A 25,958-nucleotide genomic window follows, 5' to 3' on the forward strand; every position below is an offset into this window, starting at 1 on the left:
GATAGACGCCTTCCTTAAGACTGCAAAATAAAGATACCACCTGTATTTTTTTCTACCCCTGAAGCTACGGAGGAAAGAATTGGTGGCTTCTTGTCCCATTATTATGTATGCAGGTGTGCCAGATGGAGTGTCCCTCGTTGTGTCATTTGAACCTTCACGTGTGGTCAGTATTAGTACCTCCATCTCACAGGCAGTGAAACAGGATCTTAGATACATTAAAGAAATTGCCTGAAGTAGCTCATCTGGCAAACAATGGATCCAAGTTTCAAACCCAAGTTAAACGAGGCCCATGCTTGTCCCACCCTCTCAGCACGACATCTCTTACTTCTTTATTTTTAAATACTGATATCTGTCAGAAAAGTTTAGAGACAGGCATGAAAAAACACAAATAGTTAAAATTCACAGTTAGCTGCCAATTCTTATTTTAGTGTTTCTGTCAGAACTTTAATTAGAAAATCAGGATTGCTATGTAGTCAAATTGGCTGTTATGAAATCCTATGCTTCACCCTGGTGTAAGCTCTGCCGGAGGTGAATGCTGCCAAAAGGTGACCCTGACAACACACCAGGCAATCCATTTCCATGTAATCAGGATTTACTTTTATATATGGACTCCTGTTTGAAGAATAAATTCAGATAATTATAATTTTACATTTTAAATAGTAAATTCACAATATCACTAAGAAGCAACATCAATGTGTGTTTTGTTTTTGTTTTTGTTTTTGGTCATGCAAGTTCAGGATGAATGTTTGAATCATCATAACAGACTAAAGCTTCTCATTTCTTTCTCAAAGCATACTTTCATTATAATACAAATGTGACAAGAAAATGCTAAATGTCCCTTTTTAAAGGGAGATATATACACAGCTGATAAGGAAACATTAGTGAGTAACTACATATAAAAAAGGTAGGGAAAGGACATCCCCACCCCCCATAAGCCTCCTCCAGCCCTGGCCATCCTACTAAGGTGGCCCGATGCAGTGGCACCCTGGGACCCCATGCCCACTCCTACTCTAGCTCTAGCCTGTCAAAGCCACCAGGCACACACAGTCTAAACACGGGATGGTCTTATACAAGGCAATTCCTTCAGGACCAGAAGTAGCTATTCTGCCTAATTCATAGAAACAAACACAGAAAGTCAAATAAAATGAAGAAACAGAGGAATATGTTCCAAACAAAAGAACAAGATAAAACCCCAGGAAAAAAAAAACCCTAATGAAATGGAGAGAACTAATTTAACTAATAAAGAGCTTAAAGTAATGGTCATAAAGATACTCAATGAATTCAGGAGAAAAATGGAGGAACATAGTGCAAACTTCAACATAGTGCTAGAAAACCAAAGGAAAGAAACAACCAGGGCTAAAGAATACAATAACTGCAATGAAAAATACACTAGAGGGAATTAGTAGCAGATTAGAAGATGCAGAAGAACAGATGAGTGATCTGGAAGACAGGGTAGTAGAAATCACCCAATCGGAAGAGCAAAAAGAAAAAAGAATAAAAAATATAAGGATAGTTTAAAGGACCTCTGGGACAACATCAAGCATACTACCATTTGCATATACGGTCCCAAAAGGAGAAGAGAGGGGTGGGGCAGAAAATGTATTTAAATAAATATTGGCTGAAAAATTCCCTGACCTGGGGAAGAAAACAGACACCCATGTCTGGGAAACATAGAATGTCCCAAACAAGATGAATCAAAGAGATCCACACCAACACATATTATAATTAAAAGGGCAAACATTGGGGATCCCTGGGTGGCTCAGCGGTTCAGCACCTGCCTTGGGCCCAGGGCATGATCCTGGAGTCCCAGGATCAAGTCCCACGTCAGGTTCCTGGCATGGAGCCTGCTTCTCCCTCTGCCTCTCTCTCTATATATATAGATATAGATATAGATATAGATATAGATATAGATATAGATATAGATATATATCATGAATAAATAAAATCTTTTAAAAATAAGTAAATAATAAAAATTAAAAAGGGCAAACATTAAAGATAAAGAAAGAATTGTAAAGGCAGCAAGAGAAAAATGTGTGGAAAAGACCATAAGATTACCAACTGATTTTTCAGCAAAAGTTATCATTCAGAATTGAAGAAGAGATAGAGTTTCCCAGACTACCAAAAACTAAAGGAGTTCATCACTACTTAACCAGACTTAGAAGAAATGTTAAAGGATCTTCTATAAGCAAAAATGAAAAGGCCATAACTAGAAATAAGAAAACATATCAAAGAAACAAAACTCACTGGTAAAAGCAAATGTACAGTACAGTAAAAGCAGTGGATGAACCACTTAAAAAGCTAGTATAAAGGTTAAAAGACAAAAATACTAAAATCAACCATAACCACAATAAGTAGTTTAGGGATATATCAAATAAAAAGATATAAAATATGGCATCAAAAACATAGAATGTGGTAGGAGGAGGTGGAGTAAAAATGTAGTGGTTTTAGAATGCATTCAAACTTAAGCAACTATCAGCTTAGAATAAATTGCTATATACATAAAGCAATTTATGTGAACCCAGTGGTAACCATAAACCAAAAACCTACAGTAGATATATAAACAAATAAAGAGAAAGGAACCACAGAAACAACCAGAAAACAATTAGCAAAATGGCAATAAGTACATATCTATCAAAAAATACTTTATTTGTAAATGCCCCAAATGTTTCCCTCAGAAGACATAGGGCGGTTAAATGAATAAATATACAAGACTTGCTTATATGCTGCCTACATGAAACTCACTTCAGGTCTGAATACATACCCAGACTAAAGTGAAGAGATGGAAAAAGATATTCCATACAAATGGAAGCAAAGAAAAGTTGGAATAATAATACCTGTATCAGACAAAATAGACTTTAAAGCAGTAACTGTAAAAAAAAAAAAAAAAGAATGGCATTACAAAGTGATAAAGGGATCGATCCAACAAGAGGAGTTAACAGTAGTAAATATTTATGCACTCAACATAGGAGCACCTGAATATATAAAGCAAATATTGACAGACATAAAGGGACAAATTGACAGTAATACAACAATAGTAAAGGCCTTTAATACCTCACTTCTATCAACTAATAGGTCATCCAGACAGAAAACCAATAAGGAAACATTGGTCTTAAACAACCAAATAGATCAAATGGACTTAATAGATATATACAAAACAATGCATCCAAAAACTGCAGAAGACACATTTTTTTCTGAAGTGCACATAGGACATTCTCCAGGATTTTTTCTGAAGTGTCACATGTAAGGCTGTGACACAAGTTTCAATAAATTTAGGAAGACTGAAATCATTTTGAAGCATCTTTTCTGACCACAATGGTATAAAACTTGAGATCAATTACAAGAAAAACGCTAAATACACATGCACACACAAACATGGAACCTAAATAACATGTCACTGAACAACCAATGGGTCAGTGAAGCAATCAAAGAGAAAATTCAGAAAAATACCTTGAGACAAATGAAAATGGAAACACAACTTTCTAAAATCTATATACAGCAGTTCTAGGAGGGAACTCCATAGCAATACAGAACCGGCCCGAGGAACATTAAAATCCCAAATCCCAAATTTCTTGTCCCAAATAAACAATCTATCCTAATACCTAAAGAAACTAGAAAAAGAAGAGAAAATGAAGCCCAAAGTTAATAGAAGGAAGTAGATTGAAGACCACACAAATAAATGGGAAAGATCTGCTGTGCTCACAGATTGGAAGAATTGATACTGTTAAAATGTCCGTACTATCCAAAGCAACCTACAGATTCAGCATAATCCCCATCAGCATACCAATGGCATTTAGTTATTGAGAAAGAAGAACAAAGCTGGCGGTATCAAGCTCAAGATCCCCAGTGACACTGCCACGATGTGAGGTAAAGTGGCTTCAGGAGCAGAAGGATGGACGATATTACAAAGTTAGTGTCAGGGAGCTGACTCTAGAAGGCTGAGGTGGAAAATCATGGACTTTGGAGTCAACAAGACTGTATTTAAAGATCAGCTTTACGGCTTACTAATGTATGACCCTAAACAAGCTAGGTAACCCTTCTGTGTTTTAGTTCCTGGACCTATGAAACAAAGACAATAATCCATGCCTCCCGAGATTGTTGAGAGTATGAAATGAGATGATACACATTGTAACCCTAATTGAAGCCATAATGCATGTGGTCCAGTTTCGGAGGAGTGCCACAGTTAAAGCAACACACCAAATTTATGGGCTAAATATCAATGAAAAGATATGCCAATTTTATTCGAGGTTCTCAACATTAAAAAGAATCCAATTCATAACCAATTGGAGTATTTCTCAGAGCTGCTTGTTTCCTTTATCATACCACCAAAGAATATTCTACATCCTTCCTCACTTTTTCTGTCACTCCCACCTTGCCCCCCACCTACCAGGTCCATCTCTCTCCCAGTCTTTGTTGCAAAGACTCTCTCTTCAACTCTAGTCTCCCCAATTCTTGGTTTCTCTGGCCAATGTGCATCACAAGCTTAGACTGTTCTGAGAAGGAAAGGCCAGTGATTTGTTTTAGGAGGTGGAGGTTGGCAGATAAGGAGGTTTAAATTGAACTGGAAATTACAATCTTTTTCCTTGTCAATATTGAAGGGTGATGTAGCAGAAAATCTGCCAACATTCCATGTTGATATTTTTCACCTCATGATATATGTTAAGACAATAGCACAGGGTCTGGCACAAAGTGAAATCTCAATATTTGTCAGTCCCTCTTTTTTTTTTAAGATTTTATTTATTTATTCATGAGAGACAGAGAGAGAGAGAGAGAGAGAGAGAGAGAGAGGCAGAGACACAGGCAGAGGGAGAAGCAGGCTCCATTCAGGAAGCCCGATGTGGGACTCGATCCTTGGACTCCAGGATCACTCTCCCGGCTGAAAGCAGTGCTAAACTGCTGAGCCACCTAGGCTGTCCAGTCCCTCTTTTTCTAATACCTATTGCTGCATGATGCACTATGTCAAAATGAAGTAGCTTTAAAAAGAATTACTTACTTATTTACTTATGTATTGGGTAGGGGGATGAGGGACAGAGGGAGAGAGAAAGAGAGCTTGGGGAGGGGCAGTAGGAGAGGGAGAGAGAGAATTTTAAGTAGGCTCCATGCACAGCACGGAGGCCAACACAGGGCTCGATCTCATGACTGTGAGACCATGACCTGAGCCAAAATCAAGGATGGGATGCTAAACCAACTGAGCCATCCAGGCACCCCTAAAAATATAATTTTTATCTCTCATGGTTCTGTGGTTAATTGAGCTCATGTGACCAGTCCTTACTTGGGATCTCTCATGTGATTGCAGTCACATGGCACCTGAGTCTGACATCATTTGAATGGACTGGTGTCTCAGCTGGGATGAGTTAAAGAGCTAACAGCTGGCTGGGTAACACAGACACCCTCTCTCTTTCTCTCCATATGGTCTATGTAACTGCTTTGGGCTTCCTCCTGGTATGGCAGTCTCAGGGTGGTCAGACCTCTTACACTGTGTCTGGCTTTTTCAGAGTGACAATTTGAAGAGGCTTGGGTAGAAGCTTCAAGACTCCTTATGAAGTAGCCTCAGAATTTACAGAGGTAGCACTTCTGCAAGTTAAAAGCAGGTCCAAGGGGGCACCTTGGCGACTCAGTTGAGTGTCTGCCTTTAGCTCAGGGCATGACTCTGGGGTCCTGGGATTGAGTCTCACATAAGGCTCCTCACAGGGAGCCTGCTTCTCCCTCTGCCTATATCTCTGCCTCTCTCTTTCTCTCTCTCTCATGAATAAATAAATAAAATCTTTCAAAAATATAAAATAATAAAATAAAATAATAAGATTAAAATAAAATAAAATAAAATAAAATAATAAAATAAAATAAAATAAAATAAAATAAAATAAAATAAAATAAAATAAAATAAAATAAAATAAAAGCAAGTCCAAGGACCAGCCCAGATTCAAGGGAGAAAACACATAAGGACATGAAAATAGGGATACGTAGTTGATTGGAGGCCATCTTTGGATACCACCCATCATATAGCTCACCCATCTCATTCAAAACCATTTTCTCCCCATTTTGGAAATTTAGAATTTTTTAAAAAATAATTTATAGTTAATTTTTAAAAAACATTCATTGTTTATTAAGCATATTTATTTAAATAATCTCTACCACCCACTGTGGGGCTTGAACTCACGACTCCAAGATCAAGAGTCATATGTTCTTCTGACTGAGCCAGCCAGGTGCCCCTAATTTATAGTTAATTTTGGTGAAGAATGGAGAATTCGGGTCTGACAGCCTCCTACATTAAGCCAACAAAGTTGAGGATGAAAGCATCCAGTCTCTTCCTTCCTGGAGAGGTAGGGTAACCCTAAAATCAGACTGCCTGAATGTGGCTCTTGACACTACTATCTCTTAGAGCTTGAGTAAGTTTGCACCCAGCATTTCCAAGAGAATCGTGTATCCCAGCATCAGCCTGTAACTGCAACAAGATACACCTGGCCGGAAATACCTTTGGCTTGCTCAGAAATTCCAGGAAGTTGACTGTAGTTTCAAAAGGTCCAAGTAGGGATCCCTGGGTGGCGCAGCAGTTTAGCGCCTGCCTTTGGCCCAGGGCGCGATCCTGGAGACCCGGGATCGAATCCCACCTCAGGTTCCCGGTGCATGGAGCATGCTTCTCCCTCTGTCTGTGTCTCTGCCTCTCTCTCTGTGTGACTATCATGAGAAAAAAAAAACAAAAGGTCCAAGTAATGTGCTTTGTAATGTGAATATACTGAATAAAGGGCAGGTTACTGGAAAGCCTGCATATAGACAGAGACTAATGAAACTTGCACTTACTCGGATTTGTGTCATCCCCAAAGCATCTTGTCTTCAGCTTCATGGGGAAATGATGCAAAACAGAACCTTATGTGGCCTTAACTTTTTCAGTTTCTTTTATTATACTGGTAGGAATTGAACTAACAGTGGATTCATTTGGGTGAACAAATAAAACCAAAGTTTTGCAAACAAATGCAATAAAATCTGATGAGTAATTCCAGGAAGCATGGCTGGCTGGAAATGGGTAGAATGTGAAGAGATTGATTGCAAGATGGGTGGGAGAGGAGGGAAGACAGTCCTCATCGTTCATGGGGAAGAAGGCAAATTAGGCTTCACTGATCTTCTAACAAACACATAGAAACCAAACAGAAGCACCATAAAGGCCCAAAGCCTTTCTAGGTTTGACTGTGGGATTGGGGTACTAGGATAAGTTTTGAGGTAGGAGTGAGCTCCTTCAGTGGAATCAGAAGTATGTTCTCCTTTTGAGGAGTCAAAAGGACTTGTCAAGTCAAAAGGACTTGTCCTTGCGCTTTCCTGGTACAGATAGAGCAAGGGAGGGAGGCCAGAGCTGTCATCACACAGGAGATTTTTTTGCCAGGCAACAGAAACCCATTTTGGCCATTCATCTGGAGGGATATTGGGGTATAGAAGGATTAACGGAGAAAGGCAGTTTCAAAATGGACAAGGCTCAGGCATCTCCAAAGACCTCAGTAGCAGGAATTACTTAACGGTTTTATCTGGACATCCCCACTGGAAAGGATGAACCATTCCAGTCTTTTCATCACTAAGTTTAAAGAGGAAGATAGCAGTTAGCCTGGCAGGGGTGGTTTGCCGAACCATTGGCTAGAGACAGGATGATCACCATGATTGAAAATCCCATTCAATACATCTAATAAAAGAGAGGTTGTCCTCCAAATGAGTGCTTTCACCCAAGGAAAGCTAAAGGATGATAGACTGCCCAAAGCAACATGTATCTATTACAAAAGTCAGCATCAACACGTAAGAATCATGCCCCCAGTGGTGAAATGAATGGTCCTGGCTCAGTGAGATGGAATAATCAAGCACAGGGGGTAGAAGTGGACAGTTGTGCGCTGCTGTATTGCCAGAGGTGGCTTGTTTTGTCTCAAGAGGCTAGAAGTTGAAAAAGAAGGATAATTATAGTCTGAGGTAACCTTTCAGGAAAACAGATCTATTATTATCTTGTGCCCCATGTGACCCTCCAAACTCCAATAGCCAGGTGAAATCCCAAACACAGAAGCATTCTTTTACAAAGACCTAAGCATATATGGGAAGGAAAAGGCTTCTAGAAAATCAAATGTTAGTTTGGACTAATTAATTGTTCACTTTTCTGTTAATCTTAGTGAGGGATCGGGGTTTGAGTAAAGAAGAGGAGAAGGAGGGGATCCCTGGGTGGCTCAGTGGTTGGGTGCCTGCCTTTGGCCCAGGGTGCAGTCCTGGAGTCCCAGGATCGAGTCCCGTGTCGGGCTCCCAGCATGGAGCCTGCTTCTCCCTCTGCCTGTCTCTGCCTCTCTCTCTGTCTATCATGAATAAATTTTTAAAAATCTAAAAAAACAAACAAAAAACAAAACCACACACACACACACACACACACACACACACAGTGGTAAGCAAAAGTAAAAAGAGGAGGAGAAGGTTTGGGTGCCCTAAAGACGTTGGGGCTGACCCAGGTGAAGTGTAAGGGTTTAGGGCAAATGAAGGTTCAGATCTCTAAGGGGGATCTGCAGTGGGGAAGGGCAATCAGGACTGGTGTTGGACCCCAGAAAGGGGGAAGGGCACTTCTTTCTCTCCCTCTGCATAGAGGATGTGGCTCCCATTCCTAGACTCAGAACTCAGGCTCCTGTTGCCCTGTGGCCACATTAAGGGTTAAACCACCTTCTGTGGAAAAGGCTTTGCTGCAAAGTCACCACTTAGGACCTTGTAATTGAGGAAGAAATGCATCTTGGATTTCTAAGCACTGACTTACAAACTTTCTGAGCTCAGCTTTTTTCATAGATTGGGTGCTGGTCTCTAACATGTCATTTATACTCTGTGATTTTGTTGGTGGGATTTACTCTGAGCCATCCAGCCTGGGGAGTTCCATCATCGAGCAAACATTTATCTCTCGCGCATGTAATTTGGCTAAGCCCTTAATGATGCACAATAGCTTTTATCATGTCTGCCTCGTGTCTTTATTTAGTCTGACTGATTAACTGGCTCAAATCCTGTCCCTGTGCGGAGTACAGATAAACAAGGGTTTAACAAACTCAAGGGTACCTTAGAGTCTCCTGGGAGGGCAATGAGAGACTTGGGGAGCTTTCTCAGAGTGCTGTGCAGAGGCAGGAGCACAGCAGTGACCTTGACCAGAGGCTACAGGGGGAAAGAGAGGAGTCAGATTACCCAGATTGAACAGCAGAGGCGGGAGGGGGACCTCAGGCTCTCTGCAGAGGATTACACCCGTGTCCAGGTAAGTGGAATATCTTTTCCCTTTCTCTTGGTCTGTCCTCCCACTCTCTGGCCTGCCCAGGAGAACCTAGTCCCACAAGAAGGAGGAAGAGCAAGATCGAGAACACAGATCAGTCCTCATCTCATTCATCTTCCTCTCTAGGAGGGTCCACTGAGCCTAGGCCAGCCCTGCACTCCAGGAGGGCAGGAGCTGGGGATGAAGCTTTACAGTGGACCGACCTGTGTGTGTGTGTGTGTGTGTCTGTGTGTGTGCCTGCGTGTGGGTGTATGGATGTAGATGAAGAGTGCTGGAAATTGCAGTTTTGTGAGAAAATAAATACAAGACTGAGGTATTATTTTAACTGCTGGAACTTGAGTTTTCATTTCAACAGGATAAATTTAGCATAAATCATTGTAGTTTTGCATTTCTACTAAAAGTTGATAAGGCACATTATATGGAGATTGTTGGCAGGGAGCCTTTAATTAATATTTGTTTTCTTTTCCAAAAATAATGTTCCAAGGACACTTGCATCAGGTCAACTTTCCAAGGGAAAGTTGGAGAATTTTCCAGAACTTTTCAAAGGGTGAATAGAGCCCCCAGAGAGATTGTGCTATTCAGCGTTCACTAATCTGGGCAGTGAACACTGATGGGGAAGAGCAGTGGTCTGGACACAACCCCCCACCCCCCCGCCCCCGATGGTAGACATGAAGCCAAAGCATGGGTAGGATAAACGCAAATTTATTGGCATTTAACCAAATTCTGATTGATTGAAATCACAGCTGACACCGATCTTCACTTCCACTCCTATTTCAGCCCCTAGGTATTTTTAGGGCAAAGAACTCAAGACTTTACATCAGAGGTTAAATTTAGTGATGGATGTGAAATTGGGAGTTAATGGAAACTCTCTTCCCACTCGAACACATCCTCAGGTTAGGGTCAAATGCACTTACCTCAAATGCAAAAAGCCATAAAGAAATGACAATAAAGAGAGGGGGAAAAAAAGGGCCAGTTTGAAGGCTGGATCTGATCCTTGGCTGAATTCCATTTGGCCTGTGGGATAAGCTCCCAGATCCGATTTGATTTAGGGCTGCAGTTGTGAAAATGCAATAAGGTATTACAAACATTTAGTGGCGATGCTGTCTATTGAAAGATGAAGACAGGATGGTTTATGGTCCCCTAAGAGTAGATAAGACACTTTAAGAAGAGAGAAGATAATCAGTATGGCCCATGTTTCCCAGATCGTGCCCCATAGGAGTACAAACAAGGAAGGGATGGGGACAGTAACACGTTCTGACCTACCACTGGGGTCAAGGCTAGACTCCAAGATGCCAGGGTTCCCTGCTTCACCAGCCTGGAGTAAAATTATTATATAAGTCAGCCTCCAGACTCACCTATCACTTGAATGGCCTTCTCTCTTGGTAGGGGCCCCTCTCCCATAATAAAACAAAGAACTCAGAGATTGTTCAAGGAGCTAGATCTGCTTTATCTTGGTGAAAGTCAAAATTCAGTTTCACCCCCACAAGGCTACAGGATGACTACTACTGGATACAGTTGGTTCCATGCTAAAAATCATCTGTGGGCTCCCAGTGAGATCATCTCTGACACTCAGGTCTCTGTTACACACACACTCACAGGCACAACCATCTCCCACCCACCCCTCCCCCCAAATTTTGCTGTGTCCAAAGTAGCCCTTTGCCAATATAATTGGGGCCATGCTGTGGGCTCAAGTGACCAGCACAAACCTCTCTTCCCCAACCTCCTCCCCCTCCCTTTCCAGCACGATGATTTCCCCCTGGGTACCTCTAGGCTGCAGTCTTTTGCCACCTGACCTCCGTGAGACCACCTGACCCATTTGAGATATTTTATAATGTTGGATGACTCCCAAAGGGAAGGGATTAGGGTGCATCTGTCCTTTCAGGAGTCTGCACGGGCTCGATGCAAATCTGTGCACCTCTTCACCTATCCAAATGTCGTATTCCACCCCCTTCTTAGGAGCAACTGATGCCTGTTTGTACGGATCTGCATAACTGTAAGGAGCTGCACTAACGATGCTTCCTGGAACACCTGCTCCTCGATGGCTTGCTGTCCCCACTATTTGGACCCTGCTCTGTACTTCTCCTAGTAAAACGATTACAAGATCCTTCAGAAGGGTAACCAACTCCTGAAAATCCTTTCTCAGAGAGTGTGAGCCAGGTGAAAGCCAGATGGGCTTTGGGACTGACTATTTCCTGAGGCTGAGCACTCCAGAAATGTTATTTCTACGGGTAAATATCAGCTCCATGTGACTACCCAGATCCCAATGCCACGTAGGTGACTCAGAATGCTGGTTGTCCCCCTGCAGCCATGTAGGCAGTGCCTTCATCCTCTGAGTTTGAGGAAGGGAAGCCGGTAATGACCTGGTGGTGACCTACTGTCTGTCACTAAAGGAGAAGCAGGGCATTTTGGTTTGGCCAATATAATGGACAGATCCCCCAGCCTGAGCCCACCACCTCTCTTCACCCCTAGAGTCAAGGCTCAACACCCACCCACTCAGATCTTTGATTCACATTTACACTGGGAAGCCTCTTGTTCCCTTCAGGGAAGTCTCCTCCCACTGACCCTGAATCTCTGCAGCAGGATCCCAGACGGGGGCCCTGTAACCCTCTCTGGCTCCCTTCCAAATGGCAGAGTGCAAAGGTACCTGGCATGGGCACGGTCTACCCCTCTGCTGTTCTGCTCCTGTCACTGGTGGGCTCTCTGTCTTCTCTATTCTCTCTCTCTAGGGTCTTGCCAGTCTGGGAGGGGTTCCTCTGCATAACTGGAGCTAGCCTGGCTCAGCTCCCTCTCATGAGACTCTTAGCTCCATATAACCAGGTGCTATTTTTTTTAATCTTTTTTTTTTTTTTAAAGATTTTATTTATTCATGAGAGACATAGGCAGAGGGAAGCAGGCTCCCTGTGGGGAGCCCAATGTGGGACTTGATCCCAGGGCCCTGGGATCACACCCTGAACCAAAGGCAGATGCTCAACCACTGAGCCACCCAGGTGCCCCTAACCAGGTGCTATTTGTCAGGAGCTGGCCCTGGAAGGCTGGGCCAAAAGTCCAGCCTCCCTAACTAAACACAAGCACCTTCCAGGAGTCTGTGGTGATGTACTTGCATTTAAACATCCCAGATGGGGCCCGATGATAGGCCTCGTTCTGTGACTCTTCCAAAGCAGAGTCTCGGCTGGTCATCTTCTGTCTGGGCTGTTACAGCCATATATAAAACACCAATCCCCTCACCTCTAGACTAGAAGCTCTTCATGGGTTGGTTGTTGCCTTCCTGTCCCTTATTTCCTCATCTCTAAAATGGCCAAAAAAAAAAAAAAAATTTTGTGTGAAGTACTTAGAACCCTACCTGACACAAGTGAGCTCCCGTTAAATAACAGCCATCATCATCAATAACAATAATTTAAGATAATATCAGTACCATTACTATGTCCTGGGCATGTAGCAGAATACCAACATAGGTGTGACCCCAACAGTTATTTGTTGAGTAGACAATGTTGCAGAAAACCATGAGGACATAGGGCTTCCTGGATGGAGGGATGAATTTTAGGGTGCCATGGGAAATTGGTAGATGGAATGTCCTCTTGTACTACCTCCCTGCCAGACCATCTTACTCTCTGCAACAACCCAGTGTTTCCTCTTCACTGCAGCCTCTGGGAGGGGAGTGGGGATGGGGCTCCTGCTCTGGTTTTTCCTCCTGTGACATTTCCTGCATTGAAGTTTCATGAAAAGTCCTTCATTGGCTTTCATTTTTTCCTCAAAGCCGTGCTTCCGCACCAGGTAATGAGCAGCACCTAGTTAGGAGTGGTCTCCTAAAAGGGGACTATGAGGGCGCTGTTTCTTAGACCTATTCAAGGGGGAAATAAGTCTATAATAGTTAAATTAGAGGCAATGTATCCAGTGTGTACCTGGTAATGTTTTTGCTCGTGTTGCTTCCATTCAGAGGTTTATATGCAGTAGACAAAGTTTTCAAACATTGCTTTTGTGACTGGGAATCTTTAAAAGGGAGGGAAAGAAAGTTCTCACGCACAAAAGTACTGGATTCCTCTGTTGTAACTCGAGTATTGTCTCTGCTTATATGTACAAATGGAAGTGAAAGATATATTTGTCACCTTAATAAACCATTTTAGGGGCACTTGAGTGGCTCAGATGGCTAAATGTCTGACTCTTGATTTTGGGTCTGGAGGTGATCTCAGGGTCTTGAGATCAGGCCTCATGTTAGGCTCTGAGCTCAGCAGGAGTCTGCTTGGGATTCTCTCTCACTCTGCCCCTCCCCACACACGTGTGTGCCTGCATAATCCCTTTCTCTCTAAAAATGAATAAATAGGGACACCTGGGCAGCTTGGTTAAGCAACTGCCTTTGTCTCAGGTCATGATCCTGGGGTCCTAGGATGCAGCCCTGTGTTGGGCTCCCTGCTCAACAAGGAGTCTGCATCTCCCTCTCTATCTGCCTCTCCCCAGCTCGTTCTCTCATGTCCTCAGATAAATAAAATCTTTTAAAAATAAAATAAAATAATCAAAATGCATAAATCTTTTTTTTTTAAAGATGTTATCCATCACCTAGAAAGCTTTTTAAACAGCACAAATGAGGACATGGAGCCTCAGACTGATGAAATCGGAGGGTTGAGATTGGGCCCGCGGAATAGCTATTTTTTAAATGCTCCTCCAGTGATTCTAAAGTGCAGCCAGGATTGAGAACCATCCATTTAGCTGCACTTAAAAGACTCTTTCTAGTTTCCTACTAGACTAAGTATCAGTTTCCACTGACATGGACAATTCCTGTGGATTGAGAGGAACTCTTTGCTCACTAGAATCTGATATTTGCTTTTCTCTCCAATCCTTTTCAATTATTAGAACCTCCCCCACCCACCAGCCCTGGCTATAGTAAGCTGATCGTTAACTACAGGGAATAATTGTCTCAATCATTTTGTGTGTGTGCTCCTAATGCTTATTAAAGTTTCAATATGAATTAAATTCTCCCACCTGAAGAGACTTCTACTCTACCGTGGCACAGAAGATATAATTTCTGAGAAATACTTTTTCTGGGGAAAACCATTTATTTATAGGAGGAGAGCATGTGGTCTCCTGTACTCTTGTAGAGTCCCTCCTCTTTGATGAATGGCTTCACTTGGTTGTTAAGAATATTTCCTTCCCTTTTTTTTTTTTTTAGACTTTATTTATCTATTCATGAAAGACACAGAAAGAGAGGCAGAGACACAGGCAGAGGGAGAAGCTGGCTCTCTGCGGAGAGCCCGACGCGGGACTCGATCCCAGGACCCCAGAATCATGCCCTGAGCCAAAGGCAGATGCTCAACCACTGGGCTACCCAGTGATCCCAGGAATATTTCATAGATCATACAGATCCAAACACAGATGAACAAAAAAGAAGAGGTTTCCTACTCAAATGCACTATGCAGTATCTTTTTTTTTTTCATCTGAGCAAAAAGATGGGATTGGGTGCCTGATTACATTGTATTACAGTGATACATTTTTGAAACATAAATAGATACAGCTGAGCTGCCTCTCCCCATTCCTTCATTTTGGTTCATGTTGAAAATAATCTTTCTGGCCCAACTTTGCCATACTGCATATCTCTCCAGACAGTACTTGCCTTCTTGGTCTCTTAGCTTCAGGCTTTCATGTCCTCCCCTGTACCTAGTTTTTAAAATTCTTCAACGAGGCTCTAACCTTTGCTTCTGCACGTTAGAATTTGCCTCCTCCACCTGTCTGGTTCCCGTCTCTGCTTTCATTTTCAAGATGCCAGGCTGATGTTACCTTTCCAGCTTCCCCAGCTTCACAAGAAACAGTTAAAGCTTTTTTTTTTTTTTAAGATTTTATTTATTTATTCATGAAAGAGAGAGAGAGGCAGAGAGACAAAGGCAGAGGGAGAAGCAGGCTGCATGCAGGGAGCCCAATGTGGGACTTGAACCCGGGAATCCAGGATCATACCCTGAGCCAAAGGCAGGCGCTCAACTGCTGAGCCACCCAGGCCTCCCCAGTTAAAGCTTTTCAATGATGTCTTCTGGAATCTTTATTTTTTAATATTTTTTAAAGATTTTATTTATTTATGAGAGAGAGAGGGGGCAGAGACACAGGCAGAGGGAGAAGCAGGCTGCATGCAGGGATCCCAATGTGGGACTCGATCCCGGGACTCCAGGATCAGGCTCTGGGCCGAAGGCAGGCGCTAAACCACTGAGCCACCCAGGGATCCCTCTTCTGGCATCTTTAAACTCTTAAAGATGTCAAAAAGATTTACATCTCAGTTTGTAAAACAATTACAAATAAGTCAATATCAGTGCACTGTAGATGCCTTTATGAACCTAAGATTCCTGTAACCCACACGGCAATAGTGCCTTCAGCCCTTCAAAAGACTTCCGCCGATAAAGTGATATGAAATATTTTGGGTTCTATAGCTTCTTTTATAGCACCTTTCTCTTTGGTTCCAATTCCACCAGATTCTCATTTCTCACTGTCTAGGGTAAGAATCCATTGAGACAAGGAACCCCTTTCCTTGGCCAGTGTCCTTGAGCGCTGCTTCTCGCACATTAATATCCATCACCTGGGGATCTTGTTAAACTTTCAGACTCTGATTCAGTAGGTCTGGGTGGAGTTTAAGACTCTGCATTTGTTGCAAGCTTCCAGTTGTTGCTGATCCAGGGAAGCAATAGTCTAGGGGCCTTCCTTTTTTTTTATTTTTTTTTAAGATTTATTTATTTGTTCATGATAGACAGAGAGAGAGAGGCAGGCTCCATGCCAGGAGCCCGACGCGGGACTCGATTCTGGGACTCCAGGATTGCGCCCTGAGCCAAAGGCAGGTGCTAAACCGCTGAGCCACCCAGGGATCCTAGGGGCCTTCTTAAGCAGCTTTGGTGCCTGTCCCAAATGTTGATCACCAAAGCTTTCTCTGTGCTTTGCTGGTACCAAATCAACTCTCGACCAATTGCTGGATTAAGATTAGGCTGATAGGGCAGCTGGGGTGGCTCAGGGGTTTAGCACTGCCTTCAGCCCAGGGCGTGATCCTGGGGTCCTGGGATTGAGTCTCACATCGGGCTCCCTACATGTAGCTTGCTTCTCCCTCTGCCTGTGTCTCTGCCTCTCCCTCTGTGTCTCACATGTATAAATAAAATCTTTAAAAAATATAAAAAAAACTTTGTGGTAGTTTTCATTTTGCCCATCAATCTTGTAGTTTCTGGCTAATTACCCTTATTTAGATCAACACAATGTATCATATGCTGTGAATCTCGGTCCTTAATCATCCCTACAAAGAGACTTGTGTGACAATAGTCATTTTCTCCCTACGTTCATTTCCTAAAATTTACTTTTTTTTTTTCTTTATAACTGGCTTTTCTTACTAGCCCTTTTAAAACTTCCACTGATTTTGGATTTACCAGACATGATGGGATTAAAAAATGTTCATAAAACACCTCAAAGTGAGACACAAACATGCCACAGACCAAAAATGCTCAAAACAATAATGGTTGGGGACAACAAGTAAAGCTATTTCCTAGTGACCCGCAGAGTCTTTTGTTCTGATTTGGTGCTTTGTAGGAACCCATGAAACAATAAATTGATAATTTACGAGCAGAGGTATTTAATTGAATAAAATTTAAAAAGATTTATCGTTTCTCAGTAACTGTGGTTTCCAAATCTACCGGATACTGAGGCATCTGTCTCCATAGACCTGATCATTGGATCACTTACTCTGTACCAGGTACTATTTCTGGAAGGTTGGCAGAGGGCTCAGTGACAGCACCCCTCTCTCTTGTCTGAACCAACCAAGAAATAAGGAAAGAGTATCAGCAAAAAGTGCCCAGAATATCACTTTCATTTCTGGTAAGGATGATGAAGCACACGGCTTATACAATATTTATGGGTAAGCAAAATTCCTGTTACTGAACCTCTGATTAAGATTTGCCTATCCAGTCACAGAAAGCACTGGGTCACCCCAGCCTCCTCACCTGGCAGCCAGTCCTTGGGAAATAGAGTGAGTGTTCTCTGCTGGAAATTTGCAGCCAAGATAAAGAAGACAGGACGGGGCCAGCTCCTTTGTCCCTAGCTCACTAACCAACATAGTCACCTCTCCTCTTCCAGGAAAGGCCTGGAGTGTTGTACTGTGGAGGAGCTTTCTCCACATGGGAGAAATTATCAAGAGGGGGAAGAGGTGTTCCTTCCCAGCCATAAGCCTCATGCTTTATCTTATTTGATTCCTACAACAAAACAATCAGTATTGACTGAGTGTCGACTTTTGGTATTCTGTCCATCACATATCTTTGTACATGAATTTTGAATTTTTTAAATATTGCATCAAAATACTACTCATCTTGAATACTGAGCTTTTTGGGTCCTCTTAAATTTTGTACCGGAAGTGAATGAATACCTTACCTGGCTCACCCTAGTCCCAGCCCTGAATCTAAAATAAATGGGGTGTAAAAAAACAAATTACTAAACAACTTTTTCTTAATGAAACAATTATTAAATTATCATATAGTGATGTGTACTAAGTTGAGAAACAGGAAGTGATTTGTGGGTTACTTGAATAATCTGGGAAAACCTACTTAAGGGGATGATATTTAAGCTGAGATTTGAATGCCACAAAGAAGCCAGTAATGGGACATTTTGGAGAAAAGCCTGTGAAAAGGCTTCAAGGTGGAAGCAAACCTGGAATTTTCAAAGAACACACACATACAAGGTTACTAAGGCTTAAGTGTCAAAGTCATGATAGGTGAGTAGTACAGTTGACCCTTGAACAATGGGTTGGGGGTACTGATTCCCTCAGTCAAAAATCTGCATATAACTTCTGACTTCTCCAAAATTTGGTGGATTAAATAATAGTAGATTAACACATATTTTGTATATGTTTTGTATACTGTGTTCTTACAATACTACCTAATTTTTCTTTTTAAAAAAAATTTTTTTTGGTATTTCTAGGCTATGTGGTTCCTCTTCAAGTTTTTTCTAATCATTTCACATCTCCAAAATTTTTTCCAATGTATTTATTGAAAAAAAATCTGCATATAAGTGAATCCACATGTTGTTCAAGGGTCATCTGTACTTACTTTGGATAGAATATCAGGACGGGGTGAAATTTTAGGACTTTGTAAGCCAAGTAAGGAGTTTGAATTTTATTTTGAGGGCACAGGAAGCAAATGAAGGGTTTAAAAGTAGGAGAGCAACATGAGCTGATTGCTCTTTTAGATAATTCTCTGGCTGCCATGTCAAGGATGGATTGATTACAAGGGTGTAGATGCCAAGAGTAGAATCAGGGGACCTGTCGGTGTTCCTAGTGAAAGATGACAGTGCCTTAGACCAGGGTGATTATAGCGAAGACAGAGAAAGGGGAGCAGGTTCCAGGAATACTTTAGAAGCAGAGTGGTTTGGACCTGATGAGTTACTATAGGGATGAAGAAGAAACAGGTGATTTCAGGTGGCTTAACTTGAGCAACTTGGTGGAAGGTGGGGGCCATTAACTGAAATGGAAAAGACTGGGAGATGAGCAGGTCAGGAGATGAATACGCAATCAAGACTTCAATTTTGGGTATGTTGGCTTTAAGATGCCTACAGGATACATGTTAAGCAAGCAACCGGTCTGAACTGAAGGGGCAAGCAGGAGGACAGGACTGAAGAGAAGAGAGTTGGGTATCTGTGCCTTGATGGAATTTCCAGCGGAGAGGAGCACACATGGAGAAGAGCGGGAGGCAGGCGATGGAGCCTTGGGAGCAGCTGCTGAAACAGGAGTGGAAAGAAAGGGAGAAGTAGGATGTCCCTGGAGGCAAGAGAAGAACGTGTCTTAAAAGTGGTACAAGGGGGATCCCTGGGTGGCGCAGCGGTTTGGCGCCTGCCTTTGGCCCAGGGCGCGATCCTGGAGACCCGGGATCGAATCCCACGTCGGGCTCCCGGTGCATGGAGCCTGCTTCTCCCTCTGCCTGTGTCTCTGCCTCTCTCTCTCTCTCTCTCTCTGTGACTATCATAAATAAATTAAAAAAAAAAAAAGTGGTACAAGGTATGGCTTCCAGAGCCACTGAGAGATCAAGAAAAAAATCAGGGCAGGTAAGTAACAAATGGGATTGCAATGCATGGAGGGAGGGCACTGGTGACCTGACAAAGGCGGCCTCCTTTGGTGTAAAGGGCATGGAAAGACTTATCGAGGTTGAAGTGGAAAGTGACGATGTTCAAATAGTTGATTATCATCCCCATGTTTTTTTTTTAATATTTTATTTATTCATGAGAGACAGAGAGAGAGAGAGAGGCAGTAACAGAGGCAGAGGGAGAAGCAGGCTCCCTGGGGGGCTCCCTGGGGGGCGGGGCTGCATCCCAGAGGGCGGGAACACGACCTGAGCCAAAGGCAGATGCTTAACCCTGAGCCACCCAGGCGCCCCATCCATCCCCGGGTCGTGAATGAAGAACCCGAGGTTGGGATGGTTAAGTATCTCACGCAAGGGCAAAGCCGGCGGGGGCAGATCCCGGATGCCCTCCGTGAAACCGTTTGCTACACAGCTGTGCAGGCCGTGCAAGAAATTTGCCCAATTCTCTCGCAAACCCTGAAAACCGATGCTGCCCTCGAAGAAGCCCTCCGCTGAAGGCCCTCGTTCGCGATGCCCCTGCAGGTTTCTACATTATTTTTTTTTTTTTAATTTTTAAATCTTGAATTCAATTTGCCAACACGCATCTCCTGACTCCCGGAGCTCATCTCATCGGGTGCACTCCGGCGTCAGAGAGCAAGCCAGAGAGACCTGGCCGGGCTGGAAGGGGCGCCCGAGCCTCCGAGGGGCGCGCGGCGGAGCGGGGAGGCCGCCCCTGTCCCGCCGCCGGGGCCCACTGCGGCTGCGCGGGCCTGGGCGGGGCGGGGCGCGGCGGGGGCGGGGCGCGGCGGGAACGCGGAAGGCGCTGCTGCGGCGGGGCGGCGGCGGCGCGGGGCGCGGACGGGACGGGGCGGGGGGCGGGGCCCGCCTTGAGGGAGCGGGGCGCGCGGGTGACAGGTGTGGGGCGGCCGAGGGCGACCCGGGGCCGCGGCGGGGGCGGCCTGAAGCCTCAGGGGACGAGACGCGGCGGCGGCGGCGATGCTGGAGACCCTGCGCGAGCGGCTGCTGAGCGTGCAGCAGGATTTCACCTCCGGGTGGGTATACGGGGGGGGGGACGCGGAAGGGACCCGGGGGCTGGGCCGGGCCCCCCGGACGCCGCCTCGGTCCTCCGTCCTCCCCCTCCCCCCTCCCCGCACCCCGGTCCCGTCGCGGCCGAGGAGAGGAGCGAACTTTCCGGCTCTGAGGAACTTAGGTCCCGGCCTGGCCGCGCCGCCCGGTGCGCGGGGGACGCCCGGGCCCCTGTCCCGGCGGCTGGGCGGACGCGGGGGAGCGCGGGTCACGTGGCGGGCGGGCGGGCGCGCCCCCGACTTCCTGCGGCCCCGGAGCACCTGCCGGCGGGGCCCGGGCTCCTGCGGGGCGGGGGGGGCGGGGGCCGCGGGTCGTGGGCGCCGCCGCGCACCCTGCCCCGCGCCGCGCGGACGGCCCAGCTCTCCCTCCCTCCCTTTTGTTCCCCCTCCCCTCCCCATCCCCTCCCCATCCCCTCCCCATCCCCTCCCCATCCCCTCCCCATCCCCTCCCCATCCCCTCCCCATCCCTCCCCATCCCTCCCCTCCCCTCCCTCCCCTCCCCTCCCCATCCCTCCCCACCCCTCCCCTCCCCATCCCCTCCCCTCCCCTCACCACCCTTCCCCATCCCCTCCCCTCCCCTCATCACCCTTCCCCATCCCCTCCCCTCCCCTCCCCATCCCTCCCCACCCCTCCCCGCCCCTCCCCTCCCCATCCCTCCCCGCCCGGGGTTCGGCGCTTCGGTGGAGAACCTCTCGGGCCAGGCGAGCGGCCGAGCCCCAGCGACACCGCCGCACCTGCCGGCGGCCCCACGCTCGGCCTGGAATCACCCGGGAGTCGTGGGCGACCCGCATCCCCGGCTGCAGCCCCGGCCCGCGTGGTCCGTCTGGGGCTGGAGCTCTCGCAGGAGGTCCGCAGCCCCCGCCGCCCGCCCCCCGTCACCGCCTGGGATTCCAGCGAGCCCGCAACTGGGGAGCCGCCGGCGGAGCGATTCGAGCGCCGGGGGGTGGGGGTGGGGGTGGGGGTGGGGGTGGGGGGGTCTCATCTCTACCCCCCAGCGAGTGTGTTGTTTTGCAAGTTAGTTGCACGGTCTTGCCTCGGTTTCCACGACTGTACAGAGATGATAAAGATGGTACTTGCAGGGGTTTGGAGGTCAATGAATGAGCGCGTGAAATGACCCGCAGAACAGCAAGCGCGGTGTCCTCTGTTGTTACTACTTAGTGCTCAATTCGTTTGCATTTTCTTATTCATTTCTTTAGAAAAAGTGTCCCCTTCATAAAGAGTCTGTTAGCTTGTCATACAAACCCTTTGGAGAATTTTCTGAATAAGGACATCTCCGTCCAGCATCAAAGGGCTTTTTTTTTTTTTTTTTAGATTTTATTTATTTATTCATGAGAGAGACAGAGAGGGAGAGACACAGGCAGAGGGAGAAGCAGGCTCCATGCAGGGAGCCCAATGGGGCGGGGGGGGGGGGGGGGGGGGGGACTCCATCCCAGGACCTGGGATCATGACCTGAGCCGAAGGCAGATGCTCAACCGCTGAGCCACCCAGGTGCCACTAGGATTTTACATTTTCAATGAGAAAGATGCTGGCTAAGATTTTATGGGACAAAAATGTTCACATGCATTGCCTCCTGAGTGCTGAGTATTTGGGGCAAATACTTGAGCACTTACCACATGTAAATCATTTTTGATACTTTCAGTTTGGAGTTCTTAAGGATAATTATAGATGCTCTGGGAGTGCTTCATTTATGGGTTGTATGGGTTGGTGTTTTGTTTTGTTTGCATGCTTGCAATTTTTTTTTCCCCCATTTAAATTGAAAAAGGAACTTCTGGGAAGCCCGGGTGGCTCGGCAGTTTAGCCCTGCCTTCAGTCCAGGGCATGATCCTTCCCCCCCCCCATCGAGTCCCACATAGGGCTCCCTGCATGGAGCCAGCTTCTCTCTCTCTCTCATGAATAAATAAATAAAACCTTGAAAAGAAAAAAGGAACTTTTTTTCAGGGTGTAAATTATCTAAGAATTTGGGTGGTATACTGGAATGGTTTGCCTGGAGCATGATAGTAGTGGTATTAGGTACACCCCCCCCCCCACACCCCTGTTATCATTACTTTCAACGAGTTAATGACTTAACAGCCTAGCTTCTGGTAGTTACTGTAACTCTGGGTTGTATGGGTGCTTCAGAAGCTGTTCATTCTCATGACTTTTGCTAAGGTTAAACTTAGCTAGGAATGTGAACTCTGGACTCAAACCATCATGGGAGATCTGGGTAACCTGAGTTTAGGGTTTAGTTAGGAAGGGGGTTTAGTTAGAACCCCTCGGGAAATGACTAATTGACAGTGTGGTAGACTGGAGCCACTTGGGGATTAGACATCCTGAGAGGGCTTGCATTCCATTTAGGCACTTGTTTGGCTTCCTCCTGGAGGGATCACGCTCAGCCGACTAGCTACTCCTCTCCATCCAGGTGGTCTGTTGTGCAGCTAACTGGCGGCTCGAAACTCTCCTACTCACTTTTGTCCAGTTCACAAATTCCTGTGTGACTCTTAACCAAGAAAGAATCCTCTTAATTCATTTTAGTAAACTCTTCCGTATTCAGCTTGAGATCAACCTATTTGAACATTTTGTCCTGATGAGGAAAGATGAAATTAAGCAGCGTCTGTGTATGTTGCATGAGGGCAGGGAGGGATTCAGAGGTGAAAATGAGGCCCTCACCTCCCCAAACTGTCAAATTGTACCTGACATACCTTTAGAATACTTGGTTCTCCTGCCTATAGAAACGAGCAACTGGTTTCTGAAATACTTCAGGAGCTTCCAGTGTTGGGTTGCCCAGGGGAATCAGTAGAAGGAAGGCCTACTGGATCTCTGTGTTCCTCAGTGTTGCTCTTCACAGTCACCCAGAGCACCAGCATCTCAGAGCTTTTCTGCTCATTTTCAACTAACGAAAATTCATGTAACTGGACTTTCTTTTTAAATATTTTTATTTATTTATTCATAGAGAGGCAGAGACACAGGCAGAGGGAGAAGCAGGCTCCATGCAGGGAATTCGATGTGGGACTCGATCCTGGGTCTCCAGGATCACACCCCGGGCTACAGGCAGTGCTAAACCGCTGTGCCACCGGGGCTGCCTATAACTGGACTTTCAACAGACTGATTTATTTATTTTTTTATAGTAAAAGAGGATTAGTTTGATCAGTTCCCCAAGAAAATGTCACATCAGTGATAAAAGCATGTCTGATGAACACAATGAATTTCCTTCCACTTTCCACTCAGAAAACATGCCTCTTAAGATCACTTAAGGGCAGTGGCCAGAGATGCTGGTGGTGTAAGCGGAGGGGGACTCTTAAGTTCTCCATGGACCTGGGGTCTCTTTTATAAATTTTTTTGAACAATTTATTTGAGAGAGAGCACAAGTGCATGAGGGGCCACAGAGGGAGAGGGACAAAGGGACTTGCTGAGCAGGGAGCCCTGCTGAGATCATGACTTGAGCTGAAGGCAGGTGCTTAACGGGCTGAGCCACCCGGGTGTCCCTTTGTAAATTTTTATTCATTGTAACAGTTATGTCAAAATTGAGATAAACCTGGAAATTATATCATCTGACATAAGTGGGTAGCTGGCTGGCCCAAAGGACACAGGAGTGAGGTTCTGGGCCTCACTCTTCTCCCCTCACCTTAAGTGAGGCCTAATTTCACTTAACTTACTCAAAACTGTTGGAGCCTTTTGGGAAGTTGACATAGAACATGTACTTTTTAGGGACAGACTTGAACTCTGAGGGAAACTTTGGGATATACTGAAGCACATACTTCAAATCCACTCTGGTCTTTGGTTTTTGTCCTTCAAATCCACTCTGGTCTTTGGTTTTGAGCGGTTCAGACCGAAAGCCTCAGGAATGAAGCAATGAGGCATGCAAAGCCTGCAGGGAATTGAAAATCAGATTTACTGAAGGTTTATAGCCTGCCTGTCACCGACTGGTGTTTCCTGTTTGTAATGCTCTGGGGTCTTGTGGGTAGGGATAGAAAACTTGTATTGTTGCAACTAGGCAGTGGGTGTTTCTCCCCAGAGGCCACCACTGTCCCCAGCTTCACCCCTGCCCAGCAGACTCATTTCCTCTGCTGCCCTCCTTTAGTATCAAAACCTGCTCAAAGGAGAGGATTGAATAATCTAATTCATAGTATGGCAAAATGCTGACATTTTGCCTAAAATTTTGACCCTTCCATGATTACTCGCCTGTTTAATAAGCAGGAAAAAAAAAAAACCGTCAATATTCAACCCGACTTAATAACTATTTACTGAGTTCCTACTAAGTGTCAGACACCAGATGATGCGCTCAGAAAGTGTCCTTTTTCACGGAAGCTTTTTTTCATTTTATTAAAATGCAAACAGATTTAAGAGGCTTCTCCCTCAGTTTCCTTTACTAATTGTTGTCTATATCTTGAGCTGGATCCTGGGGCTGCAGAGTCATGGGCAATGGAAAGGGAGGGAAGTAGAGGGAACTGAACAGTAAAGATACAGGTGACCTGTGTGTCTGTGAGCCCAGAGGGAGGTGTTCTTAATTCAGATGCATTTGCAGAAGGCTTCAAAGAGGAGGTGGCTTCTGTACTGGGCCTCCAAGAATGAGGAGGGATTGTAGCAGATTTGGGTGAGGACGTTTCCAAGACAAGCAGTTGTGGGAGCGGAAGCTGGAAGGGAAGTTTAGTGACTAAGAAGATCTTTAGTGCTTTGCTGAATGAATTCATTTATCAAATACTTAGCACTTTGTGACAAGTGCCGTTCTAGGAGCCAGGATGTAGCAGAGAACCCGGCGGGCAGCAAATAGCGTCCCTGGGCTCTTTCTAGTGGCAGGAAGCAGAAGACCTCGAAGGTCAAAAAAACTGTCACCAACAGTACAGCAGGTTAAGGGAGTTGTGTGTGGGGGGGGGGGATGAGGTGATTGCTACTTGGTACAGAGAGGTCCTGGCTTATTTTTATGTTGACTGAGTCTTTGAAGGTTTTTGTGGAGGGAGCAGCATGAGCCTGCCTGTATTTCTGGAAGAAATTTGAGAGGCCGTGTGATGGGAGGGCTGGAGATGTGGAATAGGGACGTTATTTGGGAGGCTCTAATTATGGGCCAGGGGAGAGATGATAAGACCGTGCTGGTGGTAGCCGTGTCACAAGGGAGTGGATGTGACAGGCATGGGGTGGATTTATAAACAGTGCGATGTAGGAAGGGAAAAAGGTGGAGAACTTAAGAATGTAAGGGAAAAAGGTGGAGAAGTTAAGGATGTTGACTTTGAAGTATCTTAGATGATGCCATTTACAAACAAAAGCATTTCAGAATAGTTTTGAAAGAAAAGCAGTTGACAGTGAATTTGTTGTACGAGGTGAACTTATGGCTTGACCTCCAAGAAGCAGTTGGAAATACAGGAAACTCTCCGGAGACAGGTCAGAACCAGCACGGTGTAGTTGTGGTTAATTAGGATAGAGGTAATCTAAATTCTTCTCCGTTTCCTGACTTTTTGCAATTTTGGTGTGACTCAGGTTCCACAGCTGAGGGTCATGTGTACTTTGTTGTTTTTTAAAAAGATTTATTTATTTATTTTAGAGTACCAGTGAGCTAGCGAGTACAGGGCGAGAGGGAGGAGAATCTCACGCAGGCTC

At 45.2% G+C, this 25,958-nt stretch overlaps 1 protein-coding gene across 2 annotated transcripts in view; it reads left to right on the top strand.

Moving 5' to 3' along the window:
* The first annotated feature begins 20,129 nt into the window (after window positions 1-20,129).
* DTNBP1 (dystrobrevin binding protein 1) overlaps window positions 20,130-25,958 on the top strand; it is a 125,620-nt gene continuing 119,791 nt past the window's right edge. Inside the window, exon 1 of one of the 2 annotated variants that reach the window (XM_072813675.1) lies at window positions 20,130-20,357. In XM_072813675.1, the coding sequence (XP_072669776.1) occupies window positions 20,302-20,357 (56 nt within the window). In that variant the 5' untranslated portion in view covers window positions 20,130-20,301. The remainder of the gene's footprint in view (window positions 20,358-25,958) is intronic. The other variant, XM_072813676.1, reaches the window with a different exon arrangement.

Source organism: Canis lupus, chromosome 37 (genome assembly GCF_048164855.1).
Source record: "Canis lupus baileyi chromosome 37, mCanLup2.hap1, whole genome shotgun sequence".
Taxonomy (NCBI): Eukaryota; Metazoa; Chordata; class Mammalia; order Carnivora; family Canidae; genus Canis; species Canis lupus.